Source organism: Strigops habroptila, chromosome 4 (assembly GCF_004027225.2).
Source record: "Strigops habroptila isolate Jane chromosome 4, bStrHab1.2.pri, whole genome shotgun sequence".
Lineage (NCBI taxonomy): Eukaryota > Metazoa > Chordata > Aves > Psittaciformes > Psittacidae > Strigops > Strigops habroptila.
Window position 1 is genome coordinate 60,535,491 of NC_046358.1, and position 14,590 is coordinate 60,550,080.

Below are 14,590 nucleotides of genomic sequence, written 5' to 3' on the forward strand. Positions count from 1 at the left end.
AGTGGGGATTAAGGGGGCTGTAGTGGTGGCCCGGCCCGGGCTGCATCGTGTTGGCCGCGCTGTGCAGGCCGCGGCGGGGCCATGCGTGCGGCACAGCGTGTGGGGCTGGCCGCCGCCCGGGGCTGCTGTTGCTGCCCGGGAGGCCGCGGGGAGCACGGCCGGGGTCCTGGGTCGCGGCCTTGCCTCTTCACTACGCCTGTGAGCCCCGCGGGCCTCGTCGTCGGCGCGGTCGGCGGAGGGCTCCCCTCCCCCCGCCGCACACACCCATGTGGAGGAACTCGTCTCTATTCCGTCAGCGAAGGGTCGCGCTGGGGGGAGCGGGTGCGCGGAGCCGCTCCCGGCGCCCGCCGTCGGTTAAACCGGTAATGCTCTGAAAACTATGTCGCTCTCGGGCTACGAGTTTCTGGTAAGCAAACTTCAATTCAGGTTGAGGTGGACAATAGGCACTCCAGTGAGCTTCGCTTTCCCGTTCTCGTTTATCCGCGGTCATGGAGTACACGCACTCCAGAAGAAAACTGAGACCCGGCTAAGCTGTTTACACTGGTGCATCTGCAGTATTTTGTGAAGTGAGCGTTTGCAGAACATAGGTGCTTAACGTGTGAGGCTGTGGGCCTCTGTAACAACACCTTTTCCTCCAGAATAAAGCATTATTTAAACACCTTTAAATTAGAACCAGTAAAAATAGGCTTATTTAAGAAAGCATCTTCTTTGCAGTACAGCATTCTTGCTCTTGGTTTCAGTTGGGCTTGGCTTGGGTTTTCTTTCAATGTATTAAAATATAATAACTTGTTATTTTCTAGGCAGGTGGAGAGCATTGTATGTCAGCTTTTGAACTCTGGTATTACCATGAGCTGTCTCCTACTTACTGGCAGAATTTTTCTCAAAAGGTCTTTTCAACAGTTAGGCCTATGTTAGTTAGGCCTAGGTCTTTTTAATAGTTAGGCCTAATCAGTATTAGTTGGAGGAGTGGGGGTGGAAGTTCCTGGCTGAGGGTGAAGTGATTGATAACACTGTGGCCTGCTTTAGTGGCCAGGGTTGCCGAGAAAAATATGTAAAATTACATTGATGATTTAGTGCTCCCTTAAGCTTTTCTTTGTGGAATGTCAGTCTCTTTACAAAACAGGCTATGTTTCTGTGCGTCTGGGGCTGTACATAGAAAGGGTGATGTGTAAACTCTGTAAGATAAATTTGGAGAAGAGAGGGAGAACAAGTGCTAAGAATGTAAAACACCCAGTTTCTGGCTCATTAGGAGAATATCCTATGAATTACAAGCCTGTATATTCAGAACTGGTCAGGTTACTAAGTATATTTGTAGTATGTTTAAGCAAGAGATTCTTCAGAATGGTTTACTTCATCACAAGGGAGATTGCTTCAAAGAAATAAGATTATGCTACAGTAAAATGTTAACAATCCTGATGTGTAGTATGTTTCACATTTAAGCTACCCACTCTGATATATTTTGAAAAAATACATTGACACTTCATTACATAATTAGACTGTGTTTCTGTAGATTGTAATACATTGCTATTTAACATAGAACCAGTGCTAATTTAGTTTCTTTTGCAGTGGAGACTTTAATATGCAAAAGGTTGAATTTCTGTATATAGAAATAAAAGCTGCTCTGTAAAGTAACAGCTTTAATACCACGATGCCATATCACAGAGGGTTTTAGCATTCAGAAAATTGCAAATCATTATTTGCAGCCTGTGTAAACATAGATTAACATATGGCTTGGATTTGGGGTTTTTTTAATCCATATTAAGGTTCATTCTTTTTACCCATTGTGATTACTGCTTTCACATTGGGCCCACTTAAGAAAAAAAACCAACCACCACCCCCCCCAACCAAAATATAACCCCCCCTCAAAAACAAACAAACAAAAAACCCCAACAAAACAACAAACAAACAAACCATTAAACAAAAAAGAAAAACCCAAGCAACTCTTCGGGTGGGTTAAATAATTTTCCTTACTACTCCATCTTCTTTATGAAGGCCTCTGGATTCTGGTGTCCTAGAAGTTTCTAATTTTGTTACAGTCAGTTATCCCCTTCCATCATTTCCTTCAGTTTCAGTAACTTGTCTTCCACAATTTCTTTTCCTACCTTGGCAGGCTTCTGTTTCTTATTCCTAATGTTGAGGTAGACCACAATTTGCTATCAGTGTCTTTAACCAGAAAACTTAACCACCAGGTTTTCTGCACCATAGGCTACCGCTCATCCAGTTGTGTAGAGAGGGAGGTGTACCTTAAGTAAATGTTGATGCCAGTCTAACTGTGGTCTTGCAGAGCATGATAGACCTAAATTCACTGTGTCTCAGTGGCAGAAGGAACAACAGAGAATTATGATTGGGGCAGGTGTGCCCTGCTCCCTTCCCCACATTGCAGCTGCTATATATTGTAATGTAGTGCTGTCTGAAGGGCTTTCTCTAACTTTGTATGCACAATATTCTTACAAATGCTGCTTTCTGTAGGAAGCTGAAGCTAAGCAGAGGTTAGATTGCATCTGGCTTTCCTGGTTTGGGTTTCATCTGCTGCTTTCATGACCTGCTTCTGAGGTTTTGGGTGCCATTTTCACTGACGGTCACACAAATCAGTAGAAAGAGGTGACTGTACAGTTAATTTGCATCTATGTTGTGCTTAAGATGTACACATGAGAGTGTATGATGTAGATATTAAGTATCTGACAAATCAGAATTGTTAGCTCTGACTCACTGACACGCAGGGGTGTCTGCATCATGCTTCCCAGATTGTAGGGTTTTGGAGGGGACTTCTAAAAGCAGCCATGTGAATAACAAATTGTCGTACTGTATGCATCAAGTATGAAGTTCTGGTAGTGTGGGAAGGAAGAACAGAAAGGAATGTTGGATGTAGGGAGGGTTGGAGAGTAAAGGTATTGTAATGCTGAAGGTGTGGCTGGGCCTTACTTGGCCTTATTGTACCAGATACAGTGCAATTGAAATGGGGCTTCATTGCCTGTAGGCTGAGCTTGGCTCCAGCCATTCTTAGGCTGCTTAGGCTGCTTTCAGGAGCCTAAGCTATGTAGGCTATAAAGGTTGTCTCCTCCTTGCATCATTGTGGTAGAACAGACAGGGCTGGGGGGCAAAGAAATGTGATAAAGCCACAAAAAAGTGCTGTGAAGCCACCACTATTGCAGTATATTTTAAATTCTTGCGCTGTGTCAACTATGCTGGACCCACCTTAATTTCTTCAGAACCAATTGAATGATGTCAGGACTTGAATTCTGCTAGGTCCCCGCCAGACTCCTAGCGAAGTCTACGTGACGTTTAACAAACCAGAATTTCCAAAGTTGGGTTTTAAAATACGAAATGCTTAGCCCTGTCTATATCATAGAAATCCTCATTTGTAGACTGAAAGGCTATATCTTCCACTGTTTGCCAGAAATTTCCTGACAAGCTCTTCCCAATTTCTTCATGTGTTGAGGTTACAAAGAGTATAAAAATGTATGTCTAAATTTTTTCAGGACCTTGATGTACACATCTAGTTTCATTTCAATCATGCGGTGGTTGTTTCGTGTATCCTCTGACAAGACCTAAATGTATTGTGCTCTCTGCCTCTTTCTACCTTGGCAGCACCACTGTTCTTATCCACTTAATAAATATATACTTGCCAGGCATCAGTTTTACCTGAAGACTTAGTATAATATTTGCTTTACCCTGCATTAGTTGTTTTCTCATCTTTTAAGGCTAGAACACGCATTTTACACTTCCTGTAACCGTTTCTATGATACCGTTCCCCAGTCTGGGATGCATGTAACTTTACATGATCCAAGACTGAGCTGTGGAAAAAAGAAATGTCTTATATTGTCACTGTGACTACAGAAAAGACCTCTGAAGCAGTCTATTCCAGTGTCTTGAGGGTACTTTTGTCCTTCCTTTCATTCATGTCTTGTGACTGTCTGTCATAGTATATCATGTAAGTTTCTGAATTCTGAACGCAATAGTAAATGTTATTGTAGCTAATTTTAGCTTAACGTTTTAAAAATAGATGTCATTGAGTGCAGTGCTGAAAGCAGAAGTTTATTGCAGGATTGTGTGGGTTTAACATCTCAGGAGGAGCCATCTGAAAGAAATTCCTATGATTATATTTTTTTATATATGATATATAGCAAAACTGGGTTTACTGTAACTGTTTCAACTTACTGTAGGAACAGGTTGTACACAGAATGAACACATGGATTGGTGGAGGAAGACTTGTGAGTTGGTAATCCAGTGTTTTTTTTCCAATTTTTACACAATTTTAAGTAATTTCTGTATTTTAGCTGCATTTCCAGAGTCAGTAAGTTCCAGGTATACCAAGAAGAAGTTAAAGTAGAAAATGTTTGTCTAAATGCTGATGTTTGGGAAATAGTCTCATGAGGAAAGAGTGGTAATCATTACTAATCTAAAACTCTTTGTTCAGATTGATAAAACAGCCCAGATTATGTTGGGGCAGGCCACTACTTACAAAAGTATCCTTTAAAAATTATTTAAAATGAATATGCTGGGTTATGTCTGTTAATAGTGACAACAAAAATTTTTTCAAGATTGTGTTCACATTGAATTGAGTTGGTGGTAAAGTAGAAGGTGGCAAGGCATTAAAAACGTTCAAGAAAGTGCAAGGGTTGATAATGTGTAACTATAGTCTAGTGAAGGGATGTTTTACTGAAGAAGGGGTTTTAAAACTTGTTCTGTACACAGCTATAACTAAACTTCAAGGAAAAAAACTTAGGTGAGGCAAACCTGTAAAGTAACCTAACTGGACCACTAACAGTGCTTGTTAAATTGCATGTTAGTATATTTGAAATTATATTCATTGGACGTGTTACAGTCCAGGCTGTGCTAAACTGCAGCAGTTGGGCAATATGTCCAAACAGTAGCTTCTATCTTAATGACATAAAACTCCTTTTGGATGTTGAATTGATTTGACTGAACTAGCCATTAAAATTCCTGTCTTTTTTGTTGTACAATGGCCTATGTGTCTTGTTTGTAGAAGTTCTTATTTCCTAATTAGTGGTAGCTTTTAAAGCGTTTTAAACTGGCCACTTCACAGGTGGAACAGCTGTTTAAATACATTTTGTTTTCACTGAGGAAGATTCTTTTGGAAACAGGAGGATGCTTTAAGCAATCGGATGCATTAGGTGGTGCAGACAGTTGAAAAAGGTGCTTGACTAGGTATTTTCTCACACAATTTGGAATCACAAGGGTTCATTTTCAGAGGTCTGGGGAAACTGTTAACTGTTGATTTTAGCAGTAAGGTATAAATCAAGAATTTTTCCTCGAAGCTGGTTGATAAATATCTCTGCTACATACTAAAAGTCAACTTTGTTTCTTCTGTTCTTGTTCCCTCAGACATTCTTATGAATTCAAATTTGGATTTTGTGAAGTTGCGGTATTTTGCAGAAAGGAGTTCCTAGACTTCTTGTTGGATAATTTGGATTTAGGTCTTTTCAGATTTTGGAAACTATAGTCATAGTTTTACACTTTTAGTATCCATGGAATTAAAAATCCGTTGCTATTTATCTATGTCTAAATAGTAAAAGGGAAGCTGTGAATCAGACTAGATTGTAGTAACAGAGATACTTGTGGATGTGGAACCTTAAGTGCTAAAATTCCATGACCTTCAGAGAGTTGTTTGTGAGATAGGAGCCCGATAATGTGGGAGATAAACTGAACAGAGTTATCAAAAGCAGTTTGGAAAAAAGTTTTTTTCCAGTTCGTATGCAACAGTTCTTTGCAGGTTTTTTTTAGGTGGTAAAGAAATGTTAAAAGCCAGTATCTATCTGATTATGTGCAGTTGTATGATAGTTTAAGCTGAGCGAAGTTGGGACTGCTGAAGTCCTGTATGGTTTTGCATCTTTTATTCTGCATCACAGCTGATCCTGAAATTGAGGAGTTGAACCATTATAAAACTAATCACTTTCCTAATAGGATTATTTTTTGTTGATTTAACTCCCTGAACTGACTCGTTACAGGATGAGATTAACTCAAGTGCCTCTGTTAACCAGAGGGAGGGGCTGAAAATGCTTGTCTAGGGACAAGATCATGGCAGTGAACATCCAAGAATTAAGTATTCACAGTTTTGGATATTGGCTGTTGTGCATGCATTGTAACAACAAATACATAATCAAAAGCTGCATACCCCTTGAACTGTGCAGTTTTCAAAACTGGGATCAAATATCTTTCTGGCTATAAATGAGCTAGGTTAAAAGTCAAGCTCCTTGCTCCCTTTCATTGTATGCTTGTGGTAGATGTGAGTCTGCACAGTTTTCATGTGTAACTGAATGTATTTTTGCTCAAATGCTTAGTTCTGGCAAAACAGTCCAGGCTGGAAATCCTAATATATTAGGAGTAATTATATGTGAAGGTGCCAGGTAAGGAGGTCTTATTTTTGCTCCAGTAGAACGAGGACACTGATTTGCCTCTTCGAAATGTGGATGGCTTTTATCCATCTTGGAGACCAATAGGGACAGGAGGGGGAGTGCTCACTGGCCTTAAAAAGTTGAGTGTTTTCTTACATGTGATATAAGGTACAAGTAATTCCAAATAGTCTAGTTTAAATCCCTGGTGATACCTGTAGAGTTCCGATAGTTTATGTTTCATCTAACTGCTGCATGGAGAATTTTATCTGCTGCCGCTAAGTGAATATTTGCTTGTTTAGGAAAACATTTAGTCTTTTAGTTTTTTGGGTTTTGGTTATTTTTTGTGGTTTTTTTCTTTTTTTGTGTGTGGTTTGTGTTTGGGTTGGTTGGTTTGTTTGTTTGTTTGTTTGTTTTTTGGGGGGGGTGTTCCTAATAAAAGAACGAACATTTTATTAAGCTTTCATAGGTTAGGAGTCCTGTATCAAACATAAAAAAATTATGTAGGAATGTTATGACTGTGCATCTTATCAGCATCTGTTTTTTTACCAGCTTAATTTATTTCAGCCTTTTCTGAATTTATTGCCAATTATCTGATTTTATTTGCCAATTATTGCCAAATATTTCACCTATGCCAATATTGTATAGGTGAAATTAAACTCGTGGAAGCCTTAACTGTTTCAGTGAAGCGTCAGCTGAGTTATTTTGTGTAACATGGAAAGGTTTGAGGTAATACAATTGAAGTACTGCAAAAATAAGTGAGGTGTGCTTCGGTGGCCCATTCTACTTTTTCCTGTTAGAAAGCCACTACTTGCAGCCCAGGACCTTGTGCTTCAGCAAATGCTTCAGTTGTTTTTGTAGTGTGGGTTTGTTGTGGTTTTCTTTTTGTTTGTCGTTTGTTTTGCTATTTTTTAATTGTAGCTGACATTAATAGTACTCCTGATAGGCATTTCTAGCTAATTGAATGCAGAATAATATGTGTTTGAATATTTGAGACAAGCAAATTTCACTGGGATGGTATATAATGGGAAGCAGTGCTTACCACTGGTGTGGGTGAATTAGAATTAGTGCTTTGTTGAATAAACAACATTTCAACTTTGGGTCATCTGTAGAGGTAACTTACATAGAGTTTAAACTTTGGAAATGTCAGCTTCAGTGCTGTCTTCTGTAAGCTGAAATATGTTTATGCATGTCATTTTGGAAAAAATAAAACCACTAATTCACTTCGCACTGTGTTTTGCATCTTAAGCCTGTATCAGTTGAACTATAACATGCAGTATTAGAGAGCCAGAATTTTAATGGACTTAAGGATATAAAAATATATGGAAATTTATAAATTTACTACTTTCAAGCTGACAACTTTGAGCTACTAATTTTTAATTTGATTTTTTAAATCCAGTTAATTTTATAATTTAGTTCATTGTGGGACTTGATACAGGCCTTCCAAGCTACACTGCTTTGCACTGAGTAGTTAATGCTAAGAATTTGCACTGACTCAAAAAAAGTAATGGTCTTTAAACTCCTATAAAGCCCACCCTACTGATTTCTCTCTTTTCCTTTTCTCTTCCGTGCATGGCTGCTATTACATGTCAGTTTAGCAGTTCTGCAACGCTTTTGATAATTTGTCTGTTTTATAAGTAAATCTAATTTATTTAGTTTTAAAATCTTAAGGGTTATACCTGGAATTATATCCTACTTGTAGGACTGAGAGAAAAACTGGTAGTGCTGAAAAAATAGGGTAGCTTTTTTAAATTATCAAGTTGAATTGCAGTGTGTAACGTAAGCAACTCTTGTACAGTAGTGCATTTGCAGAGGTTGACAAAAGCAAAGGAGCAGCGCATTCCTGAAAATAAAGTTGTTGTTCCTAAGTAACTCAGGCTTACTTTTTGCTTAGATTTACTAGCTTCAGCTTTTCTTTTTTAGTCCTTGTTTTATACTATACTTCACTGGCAGCTTATCATTGTATAATGCCACTGTAAATGGTCTTCTAGTAAAATCTGTTAATAATACGATGCATTTGTATTCTTGGAACGTCTGCTTTCCTTCAAGAGTGATGTGCAATAGTGGTGCTTATTAATTTTACTAGAAGTCATAGCTCTATAGTGTCTAGTTAACCTTCTGTTTCTCTTTGTGTGTGATGGCATCTCTGATAGGAGTATCAGTTCTCTCTGCCATGTTTACTGTCTTTTTCATCTTCAGAGCTATGTATTAACATAGATCCAATATTAAGAATTACTTTCAGATAATCTTTTAGCAATTGACAGGGGTGTTTTAGGATTTTCTGTTTAGTAAATAAGTCACACTGTGCTATACGGTACAGAATCATATATTCTAACAGTAATTATAAAGCTAACTTGTAAAATTTCACAATAATGGCCTTGTGGTAATAATTTACAGGTTATTATTGTTACATCTCATGAAGGCAAGAATTTACTTGGTTGTGTGATTTGGGACTGCTAACATCTGCTGAAAATGAGTGAAGTTTGGAAAGTTAGTAAATAAGCTGTTTGGAGTACAGGTCAGAACTATTTCATGCCTCATAAAAAACTTAGCATCATTTAGAGTTGTAACAAGCATGTATTTTAAGTCTTACCTGTACGTGATCATCAGATTGTGATCTTCAGAATTTTTTTCTAGATTTAACACTGTTAGAACAAAGTAGATGAAAAGAATTACAAACTAAGATATTTTCACAAGCCTTTAAAAAAATACTTAAATCTATACTATTATAGTATAACTGTGTTAACAAGTTAACACTCCATTTGGTAAAGCTTTTAGTACCAAAAAAAGCTTTTAGAACTCTGATACGAATGAGTGAGAAAGGGGAAGGGGGGGGGGCGGGGGGGGAAGTGGTTTGGTGCCAAAGCTGTTGGAGGGCAACTGTAAGAATACACTAATGGACAAATAAGAAAGGTAACAGAAACTGTGCTTGGATAACATATACATGTTGCTGCTAGAACTGTCATCTCCTATTTTTCTTGTTAAACCTGTAACTTGTGATACAAAATACTGTCCTGCATATACAGAATGACTTGTGCAGTAAGCTGGATTTGTTTGGCTAACGTCTGCAATAGACAAATTGTTCTGAATTTACTTTTTGCATCTTAAAAGTTTCAGGTCAGTAAAAACTGTTTAACATTTTCAGTACAATAAATTCTCTGGCAAACTCGAATGTGCTTGGGTGTTTTAGAAACATTTAGTCACTTCAGTCTAGCTTTTTGCTGGATCACCTTGTGGTAAGAGTGCATTTACCTTACTGGGACAACTTGTTTTCCAGATAAAGTTGCAATTTAGTAACTCCAGCATAAAAATTGAGACCTGGAATGTTAATGTTCTCAGAATGTTGTCATTAGCTTGACTTTGTAGCTGGGACAGAACTTTTCCAACACTACTTGTGATCTCTTATGTCTTGTTTTTAATTTTTTCTAGACTGCCGAATATGTCCCAGAAAAAGTGAAGAAAGCTGAAAAGAAACTAGAAGAAAATCCATATGACCTTGACGCTTGGAGCATTCTCATTCGAGAGGCACAGGTTTAGTGACATAGGATTACATTTCCTTATCTATGGTCCACTCACACTATTTGGTTCTGGAGTAAAATCAGCATATTCATTTACATAAATCATAATATTGTAAATGCTGTTTTGATTTTCAATTTTTAGAACCAACCCATAGACAAAGCACGGAAGACCTATGAACGCCTTGTTGCCCAGTTCCCCAGTTCTGGCAGATTCTGGAAACTGTACATTGAAGCAGAGGTTAATATTTTTATATTTTTTCTTATATAACATTTAATAGGAGTTTAAGTTTACACTTTTATAAGCATAAGTAAGATAGGCACATAATATCTAGGGAAAAGGGGATTTTAAATATGCCTTGCCTTTATTTTGTAAAATAGGTACAAAGGAGTGATTAAAATGAATTCTTAAGTACTGGGTCTTTTATGAGTTGATGATTGTTGCATTATGGAATTGCAACAACATTAAAACCGTTTCAATGGTATTGGAGTGCTTTAGCCTTTTATTTACTTGTCGTGTCAATTTATTGCCTCCCGTGTCATTTATTTAGAGGACTTTTTTTTTTATTTATACATGCAAACTTACTTGAATGAACTTTCTGTGAATGGATCTTTCAATTTTTTAATTTCTTAGGGAATTGAGTGTTTCTGTGAATAGTGTTTTCAGGGAGGGTGTGGGATGGAAACTGGTTTCTGGAATGAAAATGCTGGGAAAATGCATTGTCACAACTCCTTAGCTTCTAAAAATCCCAAGAAAATTGTGATTGTTTACATAATTATGTAAAACTTCCCATGAGTGCATTGGTCATTTAAACAGTCTTTAATGACATGCCATGAAATGCACTGGATAATCTGAGTTCGGGGTTGTTTTGGGTTTGGTTTTTTTTCTGTAACTAATGGTAATACACATGCTTTTTGTGGGTATCTTCTAGCTGCACATTTTTCTTAAGTGACATCTACATTCTAAACTACAGGGTGGGGACATGTGTGCTATAGATGAGAAATGAGATAGCTGAATTTTTTTCCATTTTGTGTGAAAATTGCTAAGCAGCGGTCTGAGTGCCAAAACTGCAGTGTATAGTTATATCTTATTTTACATTATGTATCCACGTGTGTTCTGCTAGTAAATTTTTAAGATTATTAAATAAAATTGGGATCATAGGAATCTAGCAGAAATCTTTATATTGCAATTTATAGTGAGATGTTATAATGCAAAATAGTGCAACCTAAATTTAATGTTACCTAATTAAATATCGTAGAATTTTCACTATTTTGTTTCCAGTAGTTTGTAGTAGTAGTTATGATGTTGGTGATTGGACATATTTGGGAGATTGTAAATGCACTAACACATGAAGATGTATCTTTCCTTTTGGGACCCTGCAGCCAAATCCACTAGCCTCTTGTACCCTGCAATGTTTCCTATAGGATCTAGTCTTCAGAATCTAGTCTAGTTTGATGACTACATTAACTTATCTGGTTTCTGTGCTTATTGGAAAGCTTTCTCTTTCCCATGCCTCAAATTTAAAAGTTGAATAAGACCACCTCAGAAAGCCTGTACTATGTTGTAGGTCTTTCAGCAGAAAGTACTATTATCTGTTTAAAGCTGCTTGTCTGAGGCTTCTTGTTTTGAACCACATTCAGAGATGAACTAACAGACATTACCTCCCTTAATCAATACCTCTTAACTAATTTGTAATCTAATAGTATTTAGAAACATTAACAGTGACAAAGCTTAAAACAGTCTAGGGTATAATTTTTTAACGTGCTTCTTCAAGGAAGGAAGATGAACTTCTACCCAGCAGGTATGGTAACAGGTAACACAAGGTAAATTTGAGAAGGAAATAATTGGCATGAAGGTCATTAATTCACATGTGTGTGTGTGTGTCTGCCTATAACTACACTTCAAATATAAGAGAAATGGCATATATGATTCTGTTATTCAAAAAAAATGGAAAATGTGAGCTGTAGAGTTCTGGTAGAGGTTACACTCAAAATTGGTTATATTTGAAAGAAATGTGAGGTTACTTCTAGAAACTTATCTTTCATCTTAACAGGCAATTTGTTAAAATCCAATTATTATTTAAATGTTCAAGTTTTCTTTCCTGGTTCCAGTAACTTCTCTCAAAACTCACATAGTGACCAATTTAACTAAAAAACCAACATGCTTATCTCTGCGTTTCTTTTAGTATATGCAACCATTTATAGCTATAAGCTGAAATAATGTCCTGTTTCCAAATTCTTCCCTAAAATAATATATATTCACACAATTGGGCACTGTTGTCACTGTTGTTTTGAGTTCCATATCATGTACAGTCCTGTCTGAGAGTAAGTTCAGAATGAAATGTTTTCTCAAATATTCTTTTAGCAGTGTGGTTGAGTATAAATTAAGACTTCAATTCTTTTTTGAAGGTTACCTGAGGTAGAGGAATTGTTTTTAGGCTTCTTTTATTGCAGCCTTAAGATGTACAAGAAATATAGGGAAGGTATTTTCCAAAGGCTTTTTTTCCTTGGAGATCTTATTAGTGTCCTCCTGCTAGAAAGTTTCTCTTTGATAGTTCAGCAGTGTAGATCTTCCCACCCTCGAGTTGGGAAAGTAAACCTATAGTAAATATTTGTTGAGCATTGCTTTTGATTCACTTTCACTGCCTCAGTATTTAAATCTGCAAATTGCTAAATCTTCAGTCATCTGTAAGCTGTGTTTTTCCTGATGTCAAAACAAGCATATCACTTTCCTCTTTAACATGGCAACGTTTCCTCTTTGCATCACAGAAAGACAAAAAGAGAGAGGGAAGTGGGGGTTGTTTCTGGCAGGTTGTCTTTCACTGGAGAATTTTGTCTTCCAAATGACATAAATCTGAGCTGAATATCATCACATAGTGGTGGTCTATTAGTGGAAGATAAGCTAGGGTGAGGGTTATGATTATGATCATGGTCTTACAGAAAAGGAATTAGCACTTTATCAGCCTTATTCTTCATAAAATTGTTAGAAATCTTTTAAATTTCCCTTTGCCTGACTTGAGGAATGTGTTCTTTTTAGTCACTTCCAATCTTCAAGGAGAAATCACTGTTTATATGAACAAAAACTGTTTCCCTGCATATGCCAGTTCATTTTGTAATGTAAAGCTCTTAAGTGCAGGCCTTGCTGCTGTGATTACCTCTTTGTTTTATGACAGTGTTTATTTAGCCACTGACCTCCTTTTTGTGTGTGACTTTGTTCCCTAATGGAATATAGTGTAAAGCAGTGCTCAGCACTTAGTGTGTCATCTAATTTAGTGCTATTGATACACAGACTGTGCTGAAGTAACTGAATACTTCATGTTTCTACTTTATGTGCCAAGCACTGTTTTGTACGTTCCTGTTTCTCTATTGTGAGTGGTTTAGTAGTTAATAGAACATGGAGATTAACTGGGAGGAGAGCATGCTTTGACAGTTTGTTAATGGGAACTCTACTATTAAAGTTTGAATGATCAAAAAATTTTGGTTCTCACACGGGTTCTTATTTCTTCTGACATTCAAAGAAGCAGTTGCAGGACATAATAGAATTGGATGTAACATCTTCCAGCTTACCATGGTTTTGGGTCATAGCCTATGAATGTTTAAGACTTAGGAAAACAGAGTTTCGTTTAGTGATTTTGAGAGACTAGTCTATTTTTTTTATACTTATTTTGGCAAGTAAAATAGTTGAATTGCTATTCTGCATTCACTAAAATTTAGGAAGTGGTACAGTAATACCACTGTTCTTACTCAGGGTCTTGTTTTCTCTAGTTGCTTAAAGCACATTTTTCTCTTTATACCTTTCCCATAAGTCTACTTCCAGAAAACTTGAATCAATTCACATGGCAGTCCCTCTTTCACAGTTTTAAAAAGGAGCATGTAAGTCTCAGTCTCACGTGTGCCATAATGTTAAATTCATGATCACATGATCTGGATTCTAGCCTGCTCTGCTGATTTGCTGTGTCTTCTTGGGTAAGTTATTTAACCTGTTTTGCCGTTATTAAAACAGATACTACCTACCTCACAGGGTTGTTGTGAGGCTCACTTTAGTGATTAAAGTGCTTTTGGCATCTGGCTAAAAGGTGCCACAGAAATGTAAAAATAAATTCTGATGTAATACCCTATGATCCCATAGGCCCAGCTGTCTATTTTCTTTGTCTCTTCAACTGTCTGAACCTTCTTTTATATACAGAAAGACTTGCTAATGCTTTTCATGCACTTGAAAGAACTTTTACTTTACCAATGTTGTGAATACTTTAGTAGTTCTGAAGCAAACATTTGAAGTTGTCACCTTTTTCTCTGCTAGTTTCCTTTGAGAAATCACGAGGTTGAAAATCCTCTTTAAGCACATTAATTAAACTCTGTAGTTGTCCTGAATGTTTCAGGCCAATTCGCACCACACTTTTTTACCTTTTTTGTTGTTGAGTATATTGCTTTATATCCTGGTCACTTTGCACTGTTGTTAGTAGGGGTTGAAAGATTGCCATAATTAAAAATTTAAAAATCATAAGCACAAGACAGCTGTGAAAACCCAACTCTAGAAACAATAAATACAAAGCTAGTAGCGTGCATGTAAAGTGTTCGGCTGTTAATATGTATTTTGTCTTGCGAATTTTGCAAGTAAGACTCCTGTGTTATTGCTTGTTTTAATGAAATGCAACTAGATACATTTGCTCAGATAATTTCTGTTTGATATGAACACTTGAATTTTAGATGTCTTGGTAACAA

At 37.1% G+C, this 14,590-nt stretch overlaps 1 protein-coding gene across 2 annotated transcripts in view; it reads left to right on the forward strand.

Annotated features, from left to right (window-relative positions):
- Nucleotides 1–14,590, forward strand: part of CSTF3 (cleavage stimulation factor subunit 3) — a 51,720-nt gene that overhangs the window by 292 nt on the left and 36,838 nt on the right. For both annotated transcript variants that reach the window (XM_030484986.1, XM_030484985.1), the window contains exons 2-3: nt 9,783–9,884; nt 10,014–10,109. In XM_030484986.1, coding sequence (XP_030340846.1) covers nt 9,783–9,884; nt 10,014–10,109 — 198 coding nt within the window. The remainder of the gene's footprint in view (nt 1–9,782; nt 9,885–10,013; nt 10,110–14,590) is intronic.